Source organism: Coenobita brevimanus, chromosome 70, assembly GCF_032717465.1.
Source record: "Coenobita brevimanus isolate Jiangsu-jjx chromosome 70, ASM3271746v2, whole genome shotgun sequence".
Lineage (NCBI taxonomy): Eukaryota > Metazoa > Arthropoda > Malacostraca > Decapoda > Coenobitidae > Coenobita > Coenobita brevimanus.
Window position 1 is genome coordinate 57,325,448 of NC_137023.1, and position 28,000 is coordinate 57,353,447.

At 38.9% G+C, this 28,000-nt stretch overlaps 1 protein-coding gene across 1 annotated transcript; it reads right to left on the minus strand.

Annotated features, from left to right (window-relative positions):
• Window positions 1–487: 487 nt before the first annotated feature.
• On the minus strand, window positions 488–28,000 carry scaf6 (SR-related CTD associated factor 6). Its single transcript, XM_080277617.1, has 16 exons — window positions 27,834–28,000; window positions 26,443–26,613; window positions 25,659–26,107; window positions 24,816–24,974; window positions 23,974–24,209; window positions 22,896–22,970; window positions 21,321–21,432; window positions 20,558–20,716; window positions 19,016–19,166; window positions 12,845–12,869; window positions 4,968–5,092; window positions 4,169–4,427; window positions 3,420–3,602; window positions 2,871–2,957; window positions 2,295–2,486; window positions 488–2,133 (listed from the first exon to the last, which is right to left on the minus strand). Exons 1-16 carry the CDS (start codon window positions 27,856–27,858, stop codon window positions 1,857–1,859), a joined length of 2,685 nt encoding a protein of 894 aa, XP_080133743.1. The 5' UTR covers window positions 27,859–28,000; the 3' UTR covers window positions 488–1,856.

Sequence of the window (28,000 nt, forward strand, 5' to 3'; positions counted from 1 at the left end):
TGATTTTTATCACATTAGAGCAAATGCAATATGGTGTCTCAGCCATACTAAGGGGTTTTGAAAAATTATAAGAGATACAACAGAAAACCAGGAAAAATGAAAGGTAGGAAAGATAATGTTAGCTGTCAGAGAGATATGGTTGCTATTGTTACGGCACCCCTAATTTCACCTGGACATGAACCCAGCTGACTGCAGACTACAACTACCCTAATAGTGCAGTCTGTCACCCTCTTACTGGGAGACAGGAAGGGAGTTAAGGGAGACATCGACAGCCAGGCAACTGTGTCATTTAGTTATATCAGTGCTACCATGTAATGTCCTCCAGCACTGAGAGACGAGATAATGTGATTATAACTGATGATACAGGGTGAAAGTAGAAGCCTAATTAAAAGGAGGGAAGAAATTAAAAATTGGAATAATAATAGTTGTGATAAACATGGATTTACTTTTACTGAAATGATCTGTCAATTATATAAGGTACAGTTTATACATACCATACTACAGAACAATGATGGAAATAACAGGTACAACTGCAGTATTATCATTACATGTATCTTTAAAGGAGTACCAGTTGACTTTATATATATTATTAACAGATAAATATTTTACTTGTTAGTTCCACAGAAAAAGCACACTTCTGCTGAATGTCAAAAAATTTATACAATGAATAACACTCGTCTAAATGCTGCATCTTATAAATGGGGTGTGAAGATCCCAAATATGACACTGAGTTGTATTTTAAATCATACTGGAGACTATAATGATTCATTCGTAACGATTTATTACATGCATTTCACCTTAGGATCCTCTTGTGTGATATTCAGGCAAAGAATATTAACATTAAAGCAACACAAATAACATATATACTAAAAATATTAAGGTGTAATATACACAATATTTCATCATGGCAGAGGTGCTACCAGGCCTCCTACACCACTTGGAATACAGACCTTTGACCTCTGTCAGAACATGATTCTCAGGAAGAGGTTGTCCCAGATTCATCACATCCTTTACTTGTTATAAGATCTTCAAGGATGCTTGCACCACATGCATTTGGTAGTGGAACTCCATCCCTATGTCTATGCAAGGAGAAGAGGCAGTGGCCAGTTAACTGCACACTAGTGTCTTCCAAGATACTTTCTTCCTCTATCTCTCTTTTTGCTATCCTTTGAGATGAATGTGCACTTCTAAAATATGGTATGGTACTCAATGGCTAGACAATCATATGCTACATATGTAATAGGCATAATGTCTAACAATACCCAGCTCCTCTTTATATATTCACATCATGTCCAGTTTTACTGATATATCTACAATATAATCATTCTGTGTCTTCATCATACATGAATAACAGTTAGCTAATCATCTTATAACATACGTACAGATATACTGTATTGGTAAATACATATTTATATACACACATATACTTCTGCAATACTGTTCACTGTCTTAGTATATTGCTATATTCTGATACAGAATTAGTAGGCACAACAAAATAACCATAATATACTACTCAGTGAATATTTAATATTCAAATGTGATACATCCCTGCCAATACAGTGTGGCATCACACATCAAAACATTTGAAAATCATGAACACCAACTGATCTCGTTCACAACTGTACCAGTTAAAATTTTCTAAATATTCAAAAATACTGCCAGTAACAGTAAAAATGTTACAGTGCACAGTGATGCAGGCAAGTATCATTTGCTTATTTTTCTTCTCATATGCACGTAAACAACACACTGTGAAGAAGTACAAAAATTACAATGTTTGGAAAAGTGCATCATTTCATATCTTGCTGGTCAAAAAAATTTAACAAGTATCAGGATTAAAAGACAATCTATTAGTCTGTTTAAAACTTCTCCTCAGCGCGTGCCTTCATACGATTAATAAATGCCTGTCCTTTGTTTTTCCTGAAGGCTTCGTAAGGGTCAGTCTGAGCAGTGGGCACACCTAGGCCCCTGAAGCGCTCCTGTGGTGAGTCACGCACCTCCCCCGCTGCCACTGGGTCGCTGATGCCCTGCTCCTTGGCCCCAAGACCTGACCCTCCCCACCCCATCTTCCGCAGCATCTGGTGACCCTTGTTGCTTTCATCAAGACGCTGATCCAACTTCGGAAAAGTACTGCCCCTGATGATGAGGAAATGTGTGGTATTAACACTAATGTCAGTTACAAAACTGACACTAACAACATTATGTACAATACACAATGTGTGGCACACAAAAGTCTGAATAAAAAAAAAAAAAAAAAAAGTATATGCACATATGTTACAGTAACAGCTTTAACATACATGAATGATGGAGGTGTAGGGCTTCTTGATGGGGATCTGTTGAAGGGGACCCGGGCTGGGGAGGCATTGGGTGATTGTGATCGATTTGGAGATGGAGACCTGCTGATGCGTCGAGGAGATCTGGAACTGGAATCTGACTGGCGTGGTGACCTTGAGCTTGACCGACGATGAGAACGTGATGGTGGGGGTGACCTGGGGTGAGAAAAAATTAGTAAGATTGTGACTGTGGGGGTGATCTGAGAAGGAAGGGAAAAAAAAAATTGTGAGAATGCAATGGTGGAAGGTGGCTTAAGGGGGGGGGGGAGTGAGAACATAATGGAGAGGGTGACCCAAGGAGGGGGGAGGGGGGGAGGAGTGCAAACAGTTCGGTTAAGGTGATATGGGAAAAGAACATTATGAATATGATGCTTGGGGTAACTATGAGAAAAAAAACATTTCTCAAGATGCAGTGGTTTAACTGTACGCACACTCACCCTGGAACCAAGTCATCAAAGTGAAGGAGCTATCACACCAAGATGGGAATGTGAATGATTAGGGACAAGATCACAGCATAAGAGTAAAACATCAAGTACAAACCGTGACTGTGAGCGTGTGTCGGGGCTCCTGCTGCCTGATCTGGACCGAGATTTCTTCTTTTCTTCTGCTTTCTCTGGGCTCACCGATCTGAAGCAGACATAATACTTTATATTAAGCGTGAAGTGTTACAGGAAAATTACAAATTCAACAGAATTTATCTGTCATGGCAGTCAAACACATTTACGACAGTCTGGGAAAAAAGCCTGCCTTCCATTCAACTGCATCTGCATCCCACTTAGGGCATGCTGTGACATTCCTCCCAGACTCATTATACCTAAGAATATATTTAGATAGAGAAACATACCAAACCTCTCTCAGGTTAAGAATACTAGCCAACAGGGGAAAGTAATACGTACAAGAGGCAAAACATTAAGCAAAGTTTTATTAAGTCTCAGCTGAAGAACATTAGCCTGCAGAGACAAGTACAGTACGAGGTAAAATGAGATAAAACGTTATGTGAACTTTGTTTCCAATTATTTCAGTATCTGCAAAACCAGCTAGTCAGAAGCAAAGGAGGTGATATATTAAGCAAACTTCTGTCTGCCATACCTGTATCTGCGAACTGGCTGATCAGATGGCTTCTCCTCCTCCTCTGGTGGTGGCTCAATTACAACCGGGGACGGAGACCGCACTCTCTCTCGTACCCCATCTGCCACCTCCTTTTCCAATCGCTTTACTGCCTGGCTCTTTTCTTTGTAGTAGTCATAAAGACCTAACTGTTCCCACCCTTCACTATGATGGAGGAAATAAAGGTGGAATATAAAAAAATACTAACTTCTGATTTGGAAAAAGTGGCGAATACAAAGAGATATTACTGCACTCATTCACACTAAAACTAGTATAATGCTAACTATGGCATCAGCATGTACTAACTGTCCATTTACAGCTTTATTCCACTGCAAGACCTTGGCTATAGATATCTGTGTCTGTCTGTACTGACATCATAGGACATGGCATACAGGTATCCTTAACAACAATCTCTCCCAAAAACTCTAAATTAACACCCATACCTTCTTATACTTTTAGATCAAAATGGGGAGAGAAAATGTACAAAATATAATATCACTAATTTAAAAACAGTGACTAGAGCACTTCCCATACCATACCGTGGAGGGAAGAATTCCCAGAGGCAGATCAAGGAAGACATGGGGTAAGGTCCTGCATGGAGACCTCTGGGGTTAAGGTCTTAGTAGGAAAACGGCTAAAGATTGTGACACATGCGAGAATTACCATCAAGTGAATAGACCTACACATGCTAGTGTGATTAAGGTCTCTAAACGTATGGTAATCCACCATACCTGTTCCTCGGTTTCTCATGGGAGGGAGGGGCATAGAAATTCTCCACAGCCCTAAGAAGCCTGTCACTGGGTGGGGTCGGAGGTGGAAGTCTCAGCTGGTTGGGGTCAAGAGGCAGGTATTTATGGTCCTCTGTCTTCACAAGTGGTGCCATTAGTCCAGCTGGCAGTTCAAAGTAAGGCACTGTAGGCACCAGATTCTCCTTCTGCTCCTCAACTGGGAATCCTGGTGGTGGCTTGCTGAAGTCTACCATCGGCAAACCTGCCAAAAATAAGTACAGTACCATAAATGAGTTGCACATCAGGACTAGATTTCATACCCAAAACTGAATAAGCGAGATCCTGGGAGCTCAAACCAGCAGACAGGTTCGTAGTATAGTAAAGCAAACCTCCAATATTCATGTAATAGGGTCTGAGAAACTGCCAGAAGTCCACAAAACCTCCAATACCTTTTACAGATTCCTAGTCTTTTCAGTATGTGTATGTAGCTAAAAATCATATAAAAAAAACATACCTAAATTACACCCCTAAATCATATACCACAGACTTCGCTATTTCGGTCAGTCTTTACCTGACAGAACTTTGCCACTCTCACAACTTAAACACTATATCACGACTGCATGCAATTCAGTGATCCTCCGATCTGAATTATATTGGTCACCAATTAAGTGACAGTGGTTGGGGATCTTAATCAGGTTAGAACAAACATACTGTAATACAGTTGTATACATGACACATCTGGAGTTTTTAGGGATCTCTGCCAGGTTTGAACAAATGCACCATAGATATACATATAACATACCCGGAGGGAAGCCTGGGGGAGGTTGATTGAAGTCCAGGGAGGTGGGGAGACCAGGGGCAGCTCCAGGAGGTGGTGGGAATTGGCCTGGCGGGGGACCTGCAGTAAACCCTCCAGTCTGAGCTGTTGTGAGAAGGTCATCACACTTGTAGAATACGGTTACATAAAAAAAGGACCATATTCTAAGTGGCATTATAGATTAGTAGCACCTTTTTTTGGGGGGGGGCAGTTTATTACATGTTACATTTAATTATCTCCTTTATGTTACTTATTTATTTCTGCTATTGACATACAGAAGTTTGCCTTAGTAATGTGCTCGAGAACTGATCAGCCAGACAGACTACTTTTACAAGAGAATAAAACAATGTAACAGGCACATGAAATCACCAAGAGACATCATGAAATTTCTAAGGCAATTAGAAATACAGCCCTAACTGTTCATACAATTAATACCTCAATGACTCTGCAACCTTGGCATAACCTCTTACTGTCATAGCATAATCGTTATCTTTATAATGCTACTTGTATTATCAAACTTCACATTCCTAAAGCTGGGAGTTTCCAATACAACAGGATTTTCAAGCACCAAAACACCAGTGTGGACAAAGACACTGCTGTACACATTACTGTACACATGATTACAACACTCTGAAGTGATGCATCTACTATCAATTCCCTATTTCATTTCCTCTTTTCTCCACCTCTCTAATGCGAGTTCTCCCCCTCCTCCCAACAAAAAAATGGTAATAGTAATAGTTATTTTTGTGATATTATAATAATAAGTACATGAATAAGCACTGGTCAAAATAAGATGATAAAACAGATACTGTACACCAATAAAGAGCAACAAGTAAACTCAGCAACTGATATATCTTGAGTAAAAAAGTACATTCTATTAAGCACTCAATCAAATCCAAATTCCACAATGCACCAAACACTAATTTTTCTCTTGTGCTTCAAAATGAAAAGCTCTTACTGCTGATACTTAATATGAAAACACCCTTTCTTCTGAGGACTGAGAGAGTACGAAACCACAGCAAGGAGAGATGGAAAAGATCACTTCTAAGATCCTGTTGATACATGTAAGATTATTGTAAGATGAGGAACTGTGGGAAACTCATAAGTCATTCACAATTATCTCAATGTGTACCACCTGCAAGAGATAATATGGATTAAAACTGGCCATTTGAACACCAAAAAAATTACAAAAGCAGAAAATGAAAAATAATAAGCTGAATATACCATGAATATGCATTTAACAGCTTATATTTCCTTTAAATAAATTACACCCACATAAAGGAACTTGTACCATGAGCTATAATATGCTGGAGGCTACAACAGTGTCATCAGTCTTTGGTTATTTTTCAGATACGAACAATGACTACAGTTACCGCAAGCAGTCAACTGGTGGAGAAACAGTGATGATAATGTGATCCCAGACTAAATCCTAAATGATGCCTGGATGACTGAGGATTTAATTTTTTAAGTCTTCCCTACTTTTGTTCAAAATCCTACAATGATTCATAAAACTCTCCCTCAATACCAACACAGCAGTCCTGAATGTAAGATCAACTATTAGTGCCCAAGTGATAACATATGAGGATGTGTGGCACTATATGATAAACTGTATGGTAGGGCTGCCATGCTTCAGGCAACCGACTATCTACTCTAATAAAATAATAAAATAATTTCGTTTTACACCTGGTATCCCTGAAGGGCTAAGGCGTTGCCCCTGGGTAGAGGACTTTTGGACTGGAGTGTGTAGCATTTTATGACTAAATGCCCTTCCTGATGTCTACCAATGTCCCTTGGGTGGATTCAATCCTCCAACCCTTCGGTCAGAGCGGAGCACTCTAACCCACTGAGCCACAGCTACTACAAGACCAAAGTAAAAAATTTGCCAATTTTCATACCTCATGAGTACATGTGCTGTATTCTAGGTTACACTGGAGGCTTTGGAGCATAGACTCCTTAGCAATTTACTTTGTATATTACAACTTTAATGCTGTCTTGCATGCTACTTGTATCACTTTAATACTGTACTGGCATAGTGTGCATCAGTAACATTACAGTATTTTGCTTTGTTTCAATGATAAAGGCTCCAACATGCCTGCATGTATCAGCCTTGGTCTCCTAATGGCAATTCGCCACCTTGTTCAAGCAACAGTACAGTATATTGCTTTGTTTCACTGATAAGGGCTCCAACATGCATGCATATGTTGGCTTTTGTCACCTAATTGAGGTTCTCCACCCTGCTCGATCTCTAGCAGACTCTCTCTTCATTCCCTTACAAGAGGATATTCTGATGTACTGTCTTGAACAAATCACTGTGTATGAAGAACTGTGAACTCACCAGAACCACACAGAATATGACACTATGTCAGACCAAAACTACTGTATCCTCACAACTAGTACAAGTTTCTGAATGTGGTCTTAACTCGACCTTTGAAACAAGACACCTTAGCTTCCTTTATCTACCAGTCGACACTGGATGCGCTGGAAGACTTCATTATTCTCTTCCAAAAAGCCGTCCTGGTGGCTATAAGCTAGTGTAAACAATCATGCCCTAAAGTCATGAAGATGCAAGACTTTTTGAAAGTGAAAACATACCAAAGTGATCTTATGCAAAAGCTGAACTACAAAAGCTGAGATGTTATCAAATACAGGTATATTGTTTATGATTACAACTATGGGAATAATGCATCTTGCTCTACTGCTATACATGCAAGGCTAATGATGAGGAATTTCCATGCACATTACTGCACTCAGATAAATAATATTCTACTATGTCAACTTTAAACAAAATGTACCCTATCAACCAATCACCATCATCTCCATGAAGCTTTCAAAAAAGTGTTCAAAATTACATAATATTCATGAATTTCACAATTACACAATAATCATGAATTATTTTTTACACCACTGTCTCAAAATCTGCCTTATCATTTATAAAATTATAAAAAGTGGTTTCAAAATACCCTTAGATCTAGGGTACTGTATCATACAGTACTGACAGATTCTATCATTCCTTCGGCATTACAAGTATGAAGTATATTTCTTCATATAACTACAATACTGCAGGCACTACATCTTGTGAATAACCAGTTACACTTATGTGGCATACTTATACGGTCACAGGCCATAGTTTCAGCTCACCATCTACTCCCACCACCAGGTGAACGAACCCATAGTCAGGGCTTCTCATCAAACAAATTAGTAACAGCTTAAATGCCAGTATCATAATGAGCTGTTCCTTGTGCAGCCTTGCAAAGCTCCAAATTACCCTACTGACACTGGACAACAGGTATTCTTTCACTGACGTCCCTCCAGCCTGGGATGGGATTACAGAATGGACAAAGAACATGATTCACAAGTGTACTTGTAACTGACTCCCTTCAACTTCCCTCTCTAGATGGCAATGTTTCATCCCTCTCCCTCTACTATCACCATTTCACTGGGCACATCTGCACTGTCTGCTTGCATTCCTGCCCCATTATGGTATGCATGCAGTACCCATCTATCACTGCACTCCTACCCCTTTTCTGTCCAGCTTTCTAGTGCAAGAGTTAACAAAAAGTTTAAGTCCTTCATATAAGCAACTAATCAACTTTGGAATTGTCTTTTTCAATCTATATTTCTCTCTTCCTATGACCACCAGTCTTTTAAAGGCAATGGATCCAGGCATCTTAAAATACATGGATCTTAATTTTGGTTCTTTTGTTAAACTTTTCCTCAGAAGGACAACCTTCTGCAAGCTTCCAAGCTTCATTTTCATTTTCTTTTTTTTTTCCCCTTCATTTCATATTTTAAAAAAAATAAATAAATAAATAAAAATAAAAATAAAAATAAAAGCCATCTGAAGAACTTGGGTAAATTTCCAGGGGCACACCCTCAACATATTCATATATGCAAACATACATTTTAGAGAATTGCAAAATAATCCAATTACAGCAGTACATGAAAAAGTAAGAGCCAATCCTATATTACTACCATGAAGGTGTAGGGATTAATGGCTAGCTTACTGTGGTCCAGAACATTTAAGATGTACCTGGATATTCCAGGTCTTTAAGAAATTCATTAAAAGAAGAAGCATCATCCTACGACATATATTAACACTGCAATACTATGGGAAGAATGGCAAATGTGGTTGATGCCGAAGAAACAGGTGACATGCCAACTGGTGCACTGAAGACCATATATGACTCATATGAAAACTTGGCCTCCCCTGACGTAATTCTTGGGTCTCTGAGCATTCAAACCCCTTTGTGAGTGAACATTGAAGCAATTTTGCCTTACTGGTCTACCATTACACACACATGCTCCCAAGCAAGCTATACAGCAAGTTCTCTGTTAACCATACAGCCTATAACCAAAAGTAGAATATTCTCAAATACCATAATCACTCACTGAAACAGACTGATTACATGGAATGTTCTGGTTTAAAGTTCCTATTCAATCTTGGAGTGTATAAAGTAAACTAAACCCCCTCCCCCTTTTGTAGTGCAAAAACATATGTATCAATATTAGCAGGCATACTGACTAGTAGACTTCTGCATGTAGGAGAAATTATGAAACAAGAAAAGACAAGGTTTAAAAAAGATGTAAATGGCATTAATGTTACTCTACAGGAAGCATCATCTGTTTAATCATATGACATAAGGGATCTACTGTACATATCAGGAACAGCCACCAACATTCCATGAATGGATGCTTGTGGATGGAGCGGTACGGCAGTTACTGGATGGACAGGGAGTTTTGGAAATGACCTGAGAGATGGATGGGAGTGTAGGTAGATTGGCAGATAAAGATGTATGCTGAAGACTGGAGAAAAGGAAATGATTATTATAACACTTAAGGAGATCCTATTATATCGATCTATCTATTGCCAGACACCTTAATCCCGTATGGGGTGGCTTCAAACAAATCACCTCCATGTCGCCCTGTTCCCCGCTATTTCACCGCCCTGCTCCCAGCTCACACCCCCCACATATTCCTCTCCACGCCATCCCACCATCTCATCCTTGGCCTCCACCTCCCTACACCCCCTTCCACCTCACTCACATACACTCTTCTCATTAGCCTCTCACTTTCCATCCTCTCCACATGGCCAAACCACCTCAATGTGTTTCTCCTAATGCTTCCTATCACATCCACATCACACTATATAATCCTCACCTATTATAATGTAGACTGATTAACATCTCCCAATGTTTTCATTTCTACAGTGAGTCTGTTCCCATCACTTCCACACTTCATAGTCTAGCTGTATTAGGGTGACCTCCATACAGTTCAGACTACTATACTCCAAAGTCCATATTTCAACAATAATTACCTGCCAATGATCTTTCAAAAAAAAAAAAAAAAAAAAAAAAAAAAAAGTTATACTGTATGCTTCAATATCTTGAGTCTGTGGCAGTTAACCCGCCGCGTGCCAGTGCCATTTTAAAACAGTCTGGCATAACTCTGCGGCCAGTGCCAGTGCCATTTTAAAATGGTTTAAAATAAAAAACTTCACTGTGACCACACTTTTCAAGATTCACAGGTAAAAATTGGCAGGCATGTAAGGTAACTGTTCCTCTACCATCCCCCAGGCTGTCAAGGCCATACACTCACTCGCTCTCCCCCTCACACTCACTCTGCCTCAATCTGCCTGTGTGCCTCATCCAGTGCTGTACATAGTGAAGGCATTTTGTAAATATTTTCATGTAAGTGTAAGTTGTAAATATTTTCTTGTAAGTGTACGGACTATTTAGTGAAGTCAAGTTGTAAATGCCTTCTTGTAAGTGTCAGGACTGTACGTAATGAAGTCAGGTTGTACCTATCTCCAAGTAAGCGTAAGATAATGAATTGACAGTGAGAAAGACACGCAAATTGTGATAGATGCTGAAGTAATAAGTAATCAGAAAAGTGTACTGAACATTGCTATACCTTCCCAGCATAAATACCTGAGTATACATTACACAGAAAATGGCTTTCTCTCACGTATGTGGCGAGCATGAGAGAGCGGCTATACCTGTACAAGAGTATGCAGGACTTAATAAAACCCATTTCCGAGCCTCGGTGTGCATTTTAATGGCGAAATTCGTTGTTTCCACATCAAAATCTATCATTTTAGCCCCCCCCCCCAAAAAAAAAAAGTTGAAACATGGCCGGCACTGGGGTGACCCACAGGGCTAAAAATAGACGGCATGTGGCAGGTTAAAGGTTTAAAATTTGTTCTACTTAAGCCTGATTAATGGATTAACTTGAGCTCTATAAGACTGCATGGAACAGTAGCTGGATGAACTCTGATATTCACACGATTCATTTATCCACAGTAACATAAATTAAAATCAGATGGTGAAGAAAGGCATGTGATGACAGTGATATATGTGCAGTATAGAAAGAATTCTATTTTATCATTTAAACAAGGTGGTAGGTGGGAGCATTCACCATCCACTCACTTGATGTAGTGCTGTTTTGGGTGTCTGCCCTTTCCTCTCTTCCTTCCTTCCTCTTTTGTCTTTCTTTTCTTCATTCTTTCCTCTTCCTTCTGGCCACAAGTGACTTTACACTCACTCTTCTGTCTTTCTTTCCTTCATTCTTTCCTCTTCCTTCTGCCTATGGGTGACTCTACACTGACTGACAAGCCAAATGGCATCCTGTACACCAGGAAACCATTTATTACATTGGGGGGTAACCATATAACCAAATTATGACGCCTGGTGGTTTAGTGGGTAATTAAGGCGCTCCAATCAGATTGAGCCTGTGCATGTTTATATCCAAGGGGTGGTTGGGGTTTATTGCTTATGTAATGCCACTCAGCGAAGAGTGAGGTTGGTCACTCTCATCTTAAATGTCAAGACCAACTTGCCTAGCCCTGGGCTCCTACACTCCTCATGAGGCAACAGAGGATTGGACGATGGATGGATGGATGGATGGATGAAGTACAAACAGCTCTCTACTTTATGTCTGTATACCTATCAATCTGTCTATCTATCTATTTATATACCTATCCCTACGCTCAACTTCATCTCTTCTCAAAACATACCAGTAGATGGTATTAACTGTACATGTCAAAACCATAGTCAACACTCATTATGATAATGTTTGACTAGGGATTAAACAAGAACAAGGACTTTATTCTCTCATGTCATATGAGACAGAATGAGATTATCACCACATTCACCCTATAAATGATCTACTGTAGAAATGAACCTCCTCAACAAGGAGGGTTATCCCATACTTCACCTAACTTGATTACGAAGGATTGGCACAGGAAATGGCACGTACTCAGTCAGTACAAGCTGCCTCTACAAAACTAAATAAAAATTATCTGCCATTATCCAAAATAAAAGAAGAATGATAGCACTGTAGTGAAGTGGTTAACTAAGGAGGACCAAATGTTCCAACTCAGCTGCTCCACCTGAGACTAAAACCTCACACCTTTAAATAACAAAGCAGACCTTCTGATTACATTCCTAAGCTGCTGTGAATTTTTTAAATAACCAAGAATAAATATCCATACAGCAAGTTTTTATTTCAATACTGTATTTTGTGAATACAAGCATGTTTCTCTTCTTCAGTCAGTATAGACCTAATGTGCTGAGCTCATAAAATAAACAGCAATCTTATCTGTGTCCAGCAAAATAAGAAATAAGTGCAGCAGGCACATGACTATACTTAATTAGCACTGAAATTACAAAATGCCTGCCAATAACAATAATATTAAAATTTATTTCTTTATGACTTGATGATATCAGTAAGCAAAAAATGTCAAAGCAACTACAATCAAGCAGCCATAATGACCTAAGTAGATATGCACTAACTCTGAATAAATTTTGAAGTGATGAGCACAGACATACATCCAAAACATGGCAAAGGGTAAATTAGACTTACATAAGTCATTACTAGAAGCTTCGGAGGCTGCAAAATAAAATGTATGTGTTCAACAGGATCCAAGAGTCAGTAATCTTCACTGAAAGATTAAGCAGTTCTTTGTAACTCAATGAAGTTTGCTGTAACATAGTACATGCTGTAAAATGCTGGCTAACTCATTTCTGTCATGGTTCATTATTTAAGAATGACAACCTGCACTAAGCATCATCATCATCCACTTGTTTTCAAAGTTCAAATCTAACTTGTGAACCATGTGCCTCTTCTTAATATACAAATAATGAATTTGCTAATGCCATAATGTAATGGAAATTCTATAAAAGTGAAAAATTAACTCCACTATAAAATGAAAGGTTCAAGCACATACAATTTATGTGTATTCCTCAAGACTTAGCAGAGCAGTCTACAGCATGGTACACTAACTGCTTGTGAGTTGTACTTCATATTATCTAAGGGTGATACTGAACTAGAAAACACATCACACCCTGAACATGGAACATCTCAGACACACAAAATACAGGCAATCATTATTTATGTTTAATGTGCCATCTGTTCAGTTTTAAAACTGCTCCTACTTTTTTTTTTTTTTTTTTTCCAGTGTCTACATCCACTCACTTGATATAGTGCTACCCTCAGGTGACTCTACACTGGCTGCCAAGACAAATGGATTCCAAAAACCAAGTAAATCATTTACTACATTGGATGGTAAGCAAATAACCAACAAATGGATGCCTGGTGGTCTAGTGGATTGGGCATAAATCCAAGGAATGGTAGGGGTTTATTGCTCAAATAATGCTGCTCAATGGAGAGCATAAGCATTAATCCTAAGCTCGGAGGGATGTGGTCCATGAATATTCATTATGGAACTCATAACCTCGTGACTCAAATATTACTAAGGTTACTGAAAAACAACCTGGTGGCTGTATCTGTGTCTGTGGTGATGTTCAAATATTGAGGCAGGAAAAAAAAAAAATGGTGCCATACTCATACAGTAAACTTCACTGTTACTGATTATTTTAACCTTCTGTCTGGCTTGCAACTATCCAGATCACTAAAACACAATGGACACATTTTTCATTCATTTTTATTTCACTCAGAAAATCTAGTCTTGAAGAGTAAGAAAATTTCCAAAGGGTTTAGATCTGAACCAATAAAAAGAAAAAGCTTGTGGGATCAAACAACAATAATTAACCCTGATAAAAAATTAAATATCTGTGTTGCTGAACATGAGTCACTACTGTAAACCCTTTGAGATTCTGAAAATGCGGCTGCAGGTCATATGAAATCCAACTTCAGAGGATCCGATGACGAGTCCACACATCATATTAAAATTACTGCACAATAACTGGCATAAATAGCAATAAACTACATACTGGGTATCATTCAAAAGGCAATTTATCATAGTTTTTCATGGTGGAAAAAATATACATACCGGTATATATATATATATATATATATATATATATATATATATATATATACTGTATCAGTACCTCTATTACTTTATTTTTGGTGAGTATTATTCAAGAGCAATTTTTTTTTTTTTTTTTTTTTTTTTTTTTTTTTGCTAACTTCAACCTCTCATTTCAACTTTTTTTTTCTTTCTTTGATCATACTATGATAAAGTACAACTACTGTACTCAGCTTTAATATGACACCAAAATCTGCATCTTCTCATGGAAAGTAAATTTACACAGACCTATCAAAGAAAAACATCACTAAGTGAAAATGCAGCTTAGAATCATAAAAAATGTTCCATCTTTTTTCTTTTGCTTTACTGCACAATAACTGACATAAATGGCCATAAACTACATATCATTCGGAAAGCACTTCATCGTAGTTTTGCATGGTGCAAATATTTATATATATATATATATATATATATTGAGACAGGCTTGTTCTGAGGGAACCGCAACTTATACAGGAAAAGCAATACCAGTGTTGCAACGAACAGCATATTTATTATGTCCAGACGTTTCGACATATTCATCTATGTCATCTTCAGTGGATCTAAAAAGATGAAAAAAAAAAGACCTGTAAGGTATTTAAAATCCTAAAAGAACTATATGAGCATGAGCTCATCGTACCTACATAAAAGAGAAAACGTAGTGTAAAATTATAGGGGGGACTTAACTGGACAATATATTCAGAGGGACAGCAGACAGACAATTGTTTAGGGCGGGTTTTCGTTTATAAATATGAATGGATTCTAGTACAGTATTCTTAGAATCTAAGAATACTAGAATCCATTCATATTTATAAACGAAAACCCGCCCTAAACAATTGTCTGTCTGCTGTCCCTCTGAATATATTGTCCAGTTAAGTCCCCCCTATAATTTTACACTACGTTTTCTCTTTTATGTAGGTACGATGAGCTCATGCTCATATAGTTCTTTTAGGATTTTAAATACCTTACAGGTCTTTTTTTTTTCATCTTTTTAGATCCACTGAAGATGACATAGATGAATATGTCGAAACGTCTGGACATAATAAATATGCTGTTCGTTGCAACACTGGTATTGCTTTTCCTGTATATATATATATATATATATATATATATATATATATACATCTTTATTAGCTACTTTATTTTTGACAAATAGTTTTCTGCGGCTATATATAAAATTTTTTGTTTCAGCTAACTTCAGCTCATCATTTTGGCCATTTTTTTTCCTTCCCTTTTTTGAACATACTACGATAAAGTACAACTATTCAGCTTCAAAATAACACCAAAATCAGCATCCTATCATGAAAAGCAAATTTACATGGACTGATAAAAGAAAAATATTGCTACCCAAAAACACAGTCAGCGTGAATGCATGTGAATCTAAGACAGCCATAAATTAACCCGGGCGGAAACCTCATAGGGTTAACACTTTCTTAGCACGCTTATCCCTGTCTTGTGAAAAGATTACAAATGTTTACAATTAGATCTGTAATCGCTAATTTTATGAGAAAAGATGACATTGTGTTTGTTTATACTGTAGCAAATCTGGTTTAAAAAACATGAACCAATATCTTAAAAATGGCCTTATTAAAGAGTTAAGCAAGCAATCCTCCCCTATCTTTGATTAATGCTATTTTAATGGCAGAATGGACCAGAGCGACAGCCCTGCCTTATAAACATACATTTGAATTTCCCAGAGGTTTTGACCATGAAAAATGATATTGGTGTGATGGTCAGTCTCCTACCCTTAAGTATCTGGTCTACAGTAACTTATTTTCATGTCCCTACACCCTAAATGGCATAATATTTGACTGGCTGTAACCATTTACCAGTTAAAAGTTTACATATGCGGCAACGTACCAAGCATAAAATTACTGCCACCAACGTGGTTTTCACTGATGACTGAAAGGTGACGTGATGGAAGGGTGATGTGATGTAAGAAGGAGTGACAAAGACGGTCCCTTTCCAAGCTTAGGGGATGATGGAAGGTGCACAGTATTGTGTGAGCTGTCTCACAACAATATCTTTATGATAAGTATGTAATGATACCCCCTTCAAGATGTAGAGGTCAAAGACTATGGCACTGTAGCACAGTTTAAAACATCAATGGTAGATAACCAGACTGAAAAACCTCCGGCTGTCTCTGGGAAATCAGAGTCAATGAACGCAAAGCATGCAACCATCCCTCTGAACGGTTACTCAAACCACTAGACTGCCAGGGATCAAAGACATTTTAATATGAAAAAATATATATATATATATATATATATATATATATAAACCTGCTTTATAATAACATGAGACAGATAAGCACAAACATTCTTACTATAAATAATTGCTTATGTGCACTGCTGTTATCATGCACTGACACAGCTAGTCTTCTAGATATTAGCTTGTACAAATTTTTAACAACCAATCCCCAAAGACTCTAAATTCCTTGTTTTAATTTACAGTACTTTATGCCTACAGTCATATGCAGTAGTTTGGGTACTTATAAAACTTCCACAACAAACATTTCTGACAGTATTCATGATTCATAAGAGGAGAAATTCACAAACATATTTACAGCTTATTGTCATAAACTAGATTTGGCTTTACAGAAAAAACTAAATACATGGGATGATTCTGCACTTTCCCTTCTTCGTTTATGCACAAATTGAATACAAGCTACGGTACAATAATTTTCCTCTCATACCCAAGATTTGTCTTTGTAAGAGGAACAGGAGACACAGGAAGACACTGCTTTATTTCTTCCTTGTCCTTCCAGCAAAAACAAATCATCATCATCATCATCAACACCATCATCATCATCTGGACCTCCTTTCCCACCCTAGGGCAGGGTGAGGAGTAGCAATGTCCAGACAGTCCAAGTTTGCCCACTCCAATGGGACACGCTTGCATTCACTCATCATTCAAGTCAAGGCCCCGGAGTCCTGGCTGTATCTGTTACGCCAAAAACTTTCACCACATTCTGTAGCTTCACAGAAATGTATCTGATAGTCAATCTGAACGATGTCACACTAAAAAAGGGTGCCAAAGCCCTGATCATGCACTTCTTCTCACAACATTCATCCAGCCAGCTTGATCTCTTGTCAGTCCCCTAGCCTCACTGACTTCCAAACCTCTCTTCCTCACACACTCATCCACCATATCCCTCCACCTTCTCCTTGGCCTACCTCGCCTCCTCCCTCCTTCAGATTCGCTCAGATGTACCTTTTTCACCACTCTCTTGTTATCCATTCTCTTCAAATGACCATACCATCTCAGTACACTCTCTTCAATTCAGGTGTCCACAGACTTCCTCACTCTGCATCTTTCACGAATCACATTACAGCATTTCATAACCTATCCACTCTCTGTGCTCCGAATACATGCCTCAGCAGTCCCATCTCCACTGCTCTCACTCCTGACTTTTCATTTTAATGTCACACCATAGTCTAACATCTATATGTTAAAGTTAGCACTAACACTCCTTCATGTAAGCCTCACGCAGCTGCAATACTCAAGCCTCTGTTTCTTATCAAGGCCTTCTTAGCACCAGCTACCTTCCTTCCTTGTGTCACTCTACTTTCCACTTCTTTGGCACATTTTCTTCTCTTTTCTATCATTGTACCCAAGTATTTGAACTCTCTCACCGATTCCAGCCTCCCTCCATTCACTGTAACATCACAATGGGATACACCTTCTCTCTCCATTACCATCACTTTACTCTTTTTTACATTTACTCTCAAGGCACGATGCTCACAGACATAGCAAAACTCTGCACTAGTCTACCAAGCTCTTGTCTGGTATTTGCAAGTACCACTGCATCATTAGCATTCAACAAATTTGAGATATTCCATCCATGACCATTAATTACCAATGCCATCCCTCTCTCCATCATAAGCTTATATTCTAGGTACCGTGGCACAGAAGGCTTCATAGCACCTCCTCCTTGGCAATTTATTTTGAATATTAAACTATAACATTCTCTTATATGCAATTTTCTTATTATAATTTTCACAATCTGCAACAACAGCATACAAGAGGACAAAGGGGTGTAATGTACAGTGTAAACTGCTAAGGAAGAGGTGTCGGAATGTTTCCAACACCACTTACAATACAACCCTTTGTTACGACTGGGAACTAATCATATGTCCGTTTGTGAATTTGGCCCCTAAAGAGGTGAAAGTCACTTCCTACAACACCAACACTACCACCAGTCAGAATTAGCTCCTCCACTATGATGACATTTCTGTTTTATTTTTGCTACTTCTACATAACAACTTCATTTTCAAGAGACTTTTTGAACTGGAGAGATTAGGTGTAGTATTCGTTATTCCTTCCACTACAAGTGTCTCCTCAAAACTTAAAATAATGATCTCATGGTGGCAAGAATACATAAAAAATGTTTCATCAGATTGGAAGAGTTAATATTAAGGAAGGTTCATTTACAGTACTCTGCAATCTTGTATGTTGTGGGAACAGTTCAGTCTGCTTTTGTGAGAAGCAGAGACAAGTTGGCTACTTTCTGAAATTAGTAATCAACCACGCAATCAATGGATGAAAAGATGTAAGCACTAAAAAACATAAAAAGAGCGATGTGGAACAGAAAGTGACGCAGGATGAATACTGGCAACGCTGACTGAGCCATCTCCACAACAAACGAGAACACACAAGAACTGAGTTGTGTAATACATGGACACCCTGTACATTACCAGACTGCAGGAACTACTTTACATAAACTAACCTGCTGCTGCTGCCGCTGCTGCCGCTGCTGCTGCTGCCGCTGCTGCTGCTGCTGCTGCTGCTGCCTGCTCCAACTGCTGTTTCTGCTGCTCTAGTGCCTGAATCTGGCCTGTTGCATGTTGTACAAATGCATTATGCTGCTGTTTATATCCCTGAGAAAATATGGAAATATCACTCAGTTAATAAAACAGATTATTAACTCAATGATACGAAACTACACATCACAGTACACCAGTGGGTTTCCTAATAATTTATAAGATCATCATCCAGTCCTACTTTGCCCCATGAGGAGCTTACAAGCCTGGCCCTAGGCAAGCTGGTCCTGACATTTAAGATGAGAGTGACCAGTCTCACTCATCCCTCAGTGGCATATATGAGCAATAACCCCAACCACCCCGTGGATATAAACCTTCACCAACTCAATCCGACTGGAGCGCCGCAATTACCAACTAAACCACCAGGCGCCATAATTTGGTTATATGGTTACCACCCAGCATAGTAAATGGTTTCCTGGTGTACAGGAAACATTCAGCTTGTCACTCAGTGTGGTCACCCATAGGCAGAAGACTTAGGAAAGAAGGAAAGAAAGAAAGACAAAAATGGGAGTGTAAAGTCACCCATAGGCAGAAGGACGACAAAAGAATGAAGTAATGAAAGAAAGAAGAGATAGAAAGGAAAGAAGGAGGAGAGGAAAGAGCAGACACCCGAGAGCACCACTACATCGAGAAAGTGGATGGTGAGCATCCCCATCTACCATATATGCATGTAAATCATCATTCCTTGACTGGCTACAACCTAATACCGTATCTTTATAAGGATACTCATTAACTAACTATCAGTAACAGCAATGCAAATTTACTGTCATAAATCATTCATTCTTCATTCAGACAGCTTTTATACTTTTCTGTCTATACCCTAACCACCTCAACAATATTGTGGCAACTGGGTCATGAAGATAATCCCAGTGACACTTTTTTATAAGATCCCACTTTTGTTTTGCTTATCCCAGACAAATTTCACACATATTTCTGGTAAATATTTCATTCAAGTTCTGTTGCCTACATATATTTCCAATTACTTACACATAATAAAAAGGCAAAGACATGTATCGTACCTGTGCTGTATAATACTATCATACCAATAAATATCTTAAACCTGTTTCTTAACTTCAAACACTGCATTACTAGAACATGGCATGAAAATGTTAAGCCATTAATATTTAAACTGGTGTCCTTCCTTTAAAAAAAAAAAAAAAAAAAAAAAAAAAAAAAAAATACAGTATAACAATGATATTGCTGTGTTCAATGTACAGTTTCCAGTATCAGTATGCTTCTTTGTGGCTTTCGGCACTGCGTGGCATGTGCGTGTATCTGATTTTTAGCTTTGATTTGGCCACGTTATAGTTCTTTGTTATCCTATCTCTTCCAACTTATCTCTGCTGTCAGAGCCACTTGTGATCTCTTATGCCCTTCTTACACTATTGCCATGAATAGGTGTGATGTGTACAAACATACAATAAACAGTAAACTAACTTGTGTCACACCTCAAAGGTTGCATCAATGTGTTGATTGATAGTTGCCACCACCTGGGGAAACTCCTCCAGTTGACCCTTCTCAAATGCAGCCCAGGACTCAACTGGGTTTTTCAGCTGCATAAGCACTGCCTCCTCTAGATTAATTTTGGACTCCCACAGAGATAACAGCTGAAAGGCAACAGACATATCCGAAATGACAAGCCAAACAGTAAGCTATGGAGGGAACAAGCACAGGCATACCCACGTGCTTTTCTGTGGAAATTGCCATTAAGTTCTATACAAAATAAAACATGAGGGGGGGGGGAAAACTGATCAATTAAGTAAACATATATGAAACTGAATACAAAATTTATTTCCCAAAACCAAACCTTAGTTCTAAGAAGGCAGCCAAGCAGCAATTTGGTAAAGCAGAGTGGTGCACATAACAGTCTGAGGGCTGAAATTAGACATCAATTTGTTGCTTAGCTATGCACTTAAAGAGATGCACCGAATATTCTGGGTATATCAGAGCAAAGCAAATTAATATAGGCAATTCCAGTTTTACAGATTAACGTAGTTGTTCTGGATTACAATACTCCAGAGTTAACAACAACAAAAAATGAGTTACAATAAATCACAATACCAGTTTATATTTTTGCTGTTTTAAAAATTTCTTTTACTTCCTTACTGAGGATCTGAAAACAATCCTCCTTTCCCAAGACATGATACTTCTCTACAGTTTATACATTAATTAAAAAACAAATGTAAATGAACAGTAATCTAAAAACTGTACCTTATCCAGCTTTGATTTCTGGTCATCAGAAGCAATGGTCATGGCACAACAAAACATGGGTGCCAGGACCTTCTGCAGTGACTCCTTCAAATCATCAGCATTCTTCCGCACGCTGGAATAAGAAGACGTGGATGTACAGAATGATCACAGCACACACACACAGTCCTCCCTATAAGGAATGCACATGTTCATCATCATCATCATCATCATCATCCAGACCTCCTATCCCACCCAACGGAAGGGTGAGGAGTAGCAAAGTCCAGACAGCCTAAGTCTGCTCAATCCAATGGGCCATGCTTTTATTCACTCATCATTTAAGCCCAAGGAATCCTGGCTCTATCTGATACCCCAAAAATATTCACCACATTCTGTAGCTTCACATAATGTATCTGAGCGAATCAATCTGGAAGCTGTTACGTTAAAAAGAGGTGCCAAATCCCTGATTATGAACTTCTTCTCACAACATTCATCCAGCCAGCTCAATCTCGTCAGTCCCCTAGCTTCTCCAACTTCCATACCTCTCTTCCTCACACACTCATCCACCATATCCTTCCACCTTCTCCTTGGCCTCCCTCGCCTCCTTTCTCCTTCAAAATTCGCTCAGATATACCTTTTAACCACTCTATTGTTATCCGTTCCCTCCACATGATCATACCATCTCTGTACATTCTCTTCGATTCTGGTGTCCACAGACTTCCTCACTCCGCATCTTTCACGAATCACATTATTTCGAATCTTATCCACTATCTGTACCCCACATACATTCCTCAGCAGTCCCATCCCCATTGCTCTTACTCTTGACTTTTCATTTTTATGCCACACCATAGTCTCACATCCATATGTTAAAGTTGGGACTAACACTTCTTCATGTAAGCCTTGTGCAGCTGCAACACTCGAGCCCCTGTTTCTTATCAAGGCCTTCATAAAACCAGCTACTTTTCTTCCTTGTGTTACTCTGCTTTCCACATCTTTTGCACATTTTCCTCTCTTTCCTATCACTGTACCCAGGTATTTGAACTCTCTCATCAATTCCAGTCCTCCCTCCATTCACTGTAACATCACACTGAGATTCACCTTCTCTCTCAATAACAATCACTTTACTCTTTTCTGCATTAACTCTCAAGGCACGACATTCATAGACAGTAGCAAAACTCTCCACCAGTCTAAGATGATTACAGTATCAAGGAATTCAACAAAGAGCCTCTATATCATATATATGGTATCATAGAAGTGACAGAGATGAAGCTGTAAGTGAATGATACTGTCAACAGTATGGAGCCAAAGATTTTGGAGGTTAAAATCATGTATGTAAGAATGCATGAATGATTTTGCATGGCAGTCTGCTGCAGCCTCACACATTTTTTTTATTCCATCATCATTTGAAGATCCTACCAATGTATTAAGCCATTTGAAATAGTAGGAAACAAAGTTAGCAATGGCATGATAAACAAACACAATTACTTAACAAGTTACCATGGCATGGTAAACTAACACAATTACTTAACAAGTTACCATGGCATGGTAAACTAACACAATTACTTACTGACAATGAACACAGTAAACACTATTACTTACCAATGATGAAGAACATCATTCATGAGATATATAATGTGGAGCTTGTGGTTGAATGGGCCATTGTTCAATGTGGCTCTGAAATATGATAAAACTTCATTAAGAAACTGTAGTCTACTTCAACTATCATTTAAGAATCTGGGGTGACACTGTAATCTTTGTCAAGGTACTAATGTGGCCAAGAATTCCTTCAGATCCTGCTGTCTCTAACCTTTAACTGTGGCACTATCACAAACAGTTTAGGAACATAATGCCGACATAATATGACTGCACTGCCGCTGTTAACAGCCTGTACTAGATACATTTGGGGAAAATGTACAACTTTGTCATCTTTACGGATAATTCAAGATGATAATGAACAAATATAATTAATGTATAGTTGCTGTTGTTGTTGCTGCTATTTTGGCCCCAATCCTATCTACATGTGAATCTTTTGAACTGCAAGAAACCAGTCACTTCAGCTGGTCATTCCCACAGATCTTTGGTAGAGATTATGTTGAAGTAACGTCGTCTCAGGAGTGAGGCGTGACACAAGTAAATGAGTTGTATTGTGACATTATCAATGAGAGGGCATTGTGGCCTTTCATGAGTTGTATTCTGAGCTGGTACTGAAACAGAAGGTAATGGTCTTGTAAAATGAACTTGTCTCTCCAGGGAGAGAAATATTTGTGGGATGAACATCTGGTGGTGTTTGGCTGTAGTTTCTGGATGACTGGGGGTTATGTGTTGATGTACATGTTTATGACTTGCAATGTTAGGTGTAGGAATAGGGATGCTGCTGAAGCATTATGTGTACAGTACTGGGAGGTCTAGTACCTCACACCATCATTTTAGATGGGAACACAGATTGGAATGATGAGGATGATGATGACAATGATTATTAACATAAATATATTTCAAGTAATATTCAGGCTAGAAAATTATATAAAATACTATATACAAATATTTGCTTATCATTTGAAAATTATACAAAATACTCCCTACCTTCCTGATGCGGCAGTAAGGGACTGGATGATGGATTAATGGATAGCTATTTGGCACAAATCAGAATTCATCATTCACTATCTCATCCAGTACTTACTTCCATAAAAGGTAACGAGCAAGCCAGGTATTTTTGGTAGGAGACTGAGCATTGGTGAAAATCCAGTGTTTGCCATTTGAAATGGAGTCTTTGGTGCAGGACTCAGTGATAGGTCCCAGTAAATCATCCAGTTCCTGTGTGGAAAAGCCCAATTCTGTGGCCTCATTACGCAGAACCTCTCCAACAGCAACATAGATACCCTCACGCATCTGTCCTTCTTTCTGTTGCTCCAATACCTGACAAAACAGTCAATTACCATAATAATGAATACATCTTCAACCAAATACCTGCAACAATGCTATCATATAAAAAAATATAACCAATGAGCAATGTCTATGTGATATACAATATCTTAGTCCAATTCCAGGTACCGGTACCGGTATGGTACTCTATAGGAAGCCAGGAAGAGGGGTTTTCTTCCATATTAGCCTGTCTTTGCAGGTTTGTTATTTCTGATCTGCAAAATCATCCCATGACCAGCTAATGTGAAATCCCCTTTAGTCAGCAAGGATGCCACAGGGAGGTTTTCACCTTCCTACTCTTATTCAAGGTCTACATAAAAGCTCTCAGATGAATAAGGGGCTATTGTGCCAATAATCTGTATCTTGGCCAGTGACTCAAAAACAAATGTCTGCCTCTAACACTGACTGGACAAGGTCTTGAATCAGCTTATGAAAAAAGCCTCTAACGTCCAGTCTAAAATACTATATAAAACTTACTCAAACACACAAATGCATAATACAGTATCAAGAATAAAAGGATGACAATTTGTGGCCACCCCTCTAGGATTACAATGTCACAGATAGACAGACAAGACTAATATACAAAGAAGAACGACTCACTAGTTGCTGTGCAGCCAAATTTTGTTCACTCTGCTGAATCTGCTCTTGTAACTGCTGCTGCTGGGCAGACAAGGACTCTATTGTGACACTTGGTGGGGGATGGGGTGGAGGCTGAGCATAACCTGGGGTGGTGGTGGTGAATGCACCTGGCTCCCCAGTCTGCAATTGTTAATTTTATGATCTGTATAACAAGCATCTGAAGTTTAAAATTATGGTTTTATATTAGGTTACTTACATAATTAATAGCGACACTACAAACTACAAATATCTAATGTATAAGTCAGTACTGTACGGTACATAAACTACAGTATCTCCTTTTAAATTCGTTATCATCACCACAACAATATTCCCACCTAAAAGAATGGGAACCGTAGAATTAAAAAACAATAAATGAGAAAGCATATAGAACTAGGTAAGAAAAGCATCCACAGCAGCCCAGCAAAACAGGCCACAATATAATTCGTGCAAAATTCAGTCCTACAAAACCATAGTTCCACCAAACAACCAAGACCATCCATCCATCAAATCTTTCAAAAAATTAGAAGCCTGTGACCAGGATACCCAATCCAGATATTTATGGCAAGAGGGACCAGCTACTTGCCTCTGAGCAACATTTTGTTAGCGGTAAACTCCAACCATCCCTTAGACTCTTAAGGGTCACACCCAGTTAGAGCCCCTTCCCATATGTGTCAGTGCATGATTAAGATTTTTCTGAGTCACAACCACTTCCAGCTGGGAACAGGGAATGAGTTGCAAGCTATAAACTGGATAGTCTACAGTGATACTTGTGACCTCTGACACACAGCATGCAAATTCATACAAGACCTACAGAGAATCACTAACCTGAGGTGCAGTGTACGTAGCATCCCCCGGTGGTGGTGGAGGGAAGGACTGAGAAGAGTGGGAAAATGGTGGCTCACTGGTGCTGGTGGTAACAAAGGAGGTGGAGGTAGTAAAGCTGTTGTCACCAGGGGGAAACGATACAGGGGGTTCACTAGCAGGGGGAGGAGCTGGATACTGTCCCTGGGAGAAGGCCCCAGAGGTAACAGGAGCCTGTGGGAACTGGTTTATTTCAGGTTCAGGGTAGCCAGAGGTTGGGGGATAATTATAAGCTGGAGGGAAATTCTGTGAAGGGAAGCCTCCACCTCCAACCCCTCCAGGAAAGCCTTGAGGTGGAGGCGGGGGTTGGTGGAGCGCTGGTTGCTGAGATGGTTGTGGCTGTTGCTGCTGCTGCTGCTGTTGTTGTTGCTGCTGCTGCTGCTGCTGTTCCCTTGCCTGGCGATGCTTTAAGACTAGCATGATTAAAGAGAAAGAGAGAAAAAAGGAAATATATGAGAATCTGTAATAAATGAAAGAATACTAAAGTACCATATACAGTACATATACTGTATATATATTTAATGAAAAATTTATATGATGCAAGTTGATCAATGCTCTTAGAACATTTGGTCATTAAAGTAGTTACAGCAGATACTGAACTGACAATTCAGACACTGATTATAAATGTCATTTTTATTGTCTATAATTATTTCTCTAAGCTTTTCATGTCCAGTTTTTCTGGCACTATTGGTAAGTTCTACCCATCTGCTGAATCCTCACAGCACTTCATTAACAGTGCAGTACTCACTTGCTTGCTCGGTTGTGACTTTGTACTGGTAGTAGTTGAAGTATTCACCACCAAACAAGAAGCTGAATTTGGGGTTTTCCTTCTGCTTGGTCTTAGTCATTTGCTCAAACTCCGGGCCATTCCGGGCAACAAACTGTGCCAACTTGTCGATAATATTTTTCAGTTCCTGATCTGAGAAAATACCAGTATGAATTATTGGTCCTGCTAACCAAAATACTTCAGCATGTTTATAATATATCCTATGTTCTTCATCTATACAATTACCATGGGCCTACATAATTTTCTGCCTAATCATTCTCTTATTAAGACCATCATCTTTGCTGAAACTACTTTAAACCAACCACAATTAATCTGTGGAAGAAGAAGTGTTAGCAGTAATTTGCAACTCCTGTCTGATTGCAGGAAATGGCTATAGCTAACTATATTGCAGCAACAGAAGCTTTCCTACCGGTAGATTATCAGTTATTCTGACATGTGTGTGTCAAATTTAAAACATTGATTTAATGTCTAAATACTGTGATAATGCCCGGAATGAAGTTACTGTTTAGCTAAACGCACCTGAACCCAGGCCTCGAAGTCCATAGGAATGCCAGTCAATTTTCAGTAGTTCACATCACCCACTTTCAAAACAAAAAATATTTTTTCTTGTTGATTTTAGTGTGATTTCAACGAATTTGAGCTTCATTTATTTCTGAGGGCTCTCGTTTTGAAGATTAGGCCTACCCAAAGCAAAATATATCTATTTTTGGGTAGCTAGTTCAGGAAGCGACCTGGTCGCCCGACTGGCCGTGTTGTTTACCGACCATTGCTCCAACTGGACGTGTCAGTGTATCTCATGTCAAAGCATTGGGAAACTTAAAATCTAACCAATCCTAACCTAACCAAACCAAGCCTAATCCAACCTAACCACATTTGCATTTGATAGCCAGCTTTCAAATGTAAAAAATACACGTTAGGAAAATTAAATACAGCTGACTACTGGCAGACGTCGGTGGAGATCCAGGGTAATTAAATATAAGATTTTCATGTTAAACATACTGTACATCTCCAAAAAGAGGTGGAATAGATTAAAAACAAATAACTCAAAGTCAAATGGCCACCCGTTATGGGATTATGGTATCTGGCAATTGACTGACAGATAGATTCAAAACAACGTGATTGTGTCAGATTTCCTGGATCGAGTGATGTGCACTACCCAAAACTGACCCGAATAGCATTATGGTTGCTATACTGATTGCACGCTACCACTTCCGAACACCATATTCTTATTATAACTTGCACTGAAACCATGACCGCAACACTTGTAAGCTTTAAATTACCCACATGGTTTAACTAATTAATTGTTATATTACAAATTAGCTAGAAAGTAACCCCAATGTCACAAAACTTACCTGAGGGTGGCTGCGGAAGCTCCATGTTGGTCAGTCTATCAGTCGGCTCTATAAACTCTATCCTTAAAGCACACAGCCTTTTTTTTTCACGGTGCTCCTGATGTGGCTGGCTTACGGGGCTGAATTTCTGTAATAGCAATATGAATCAAACTCCCCACACTCCCAGA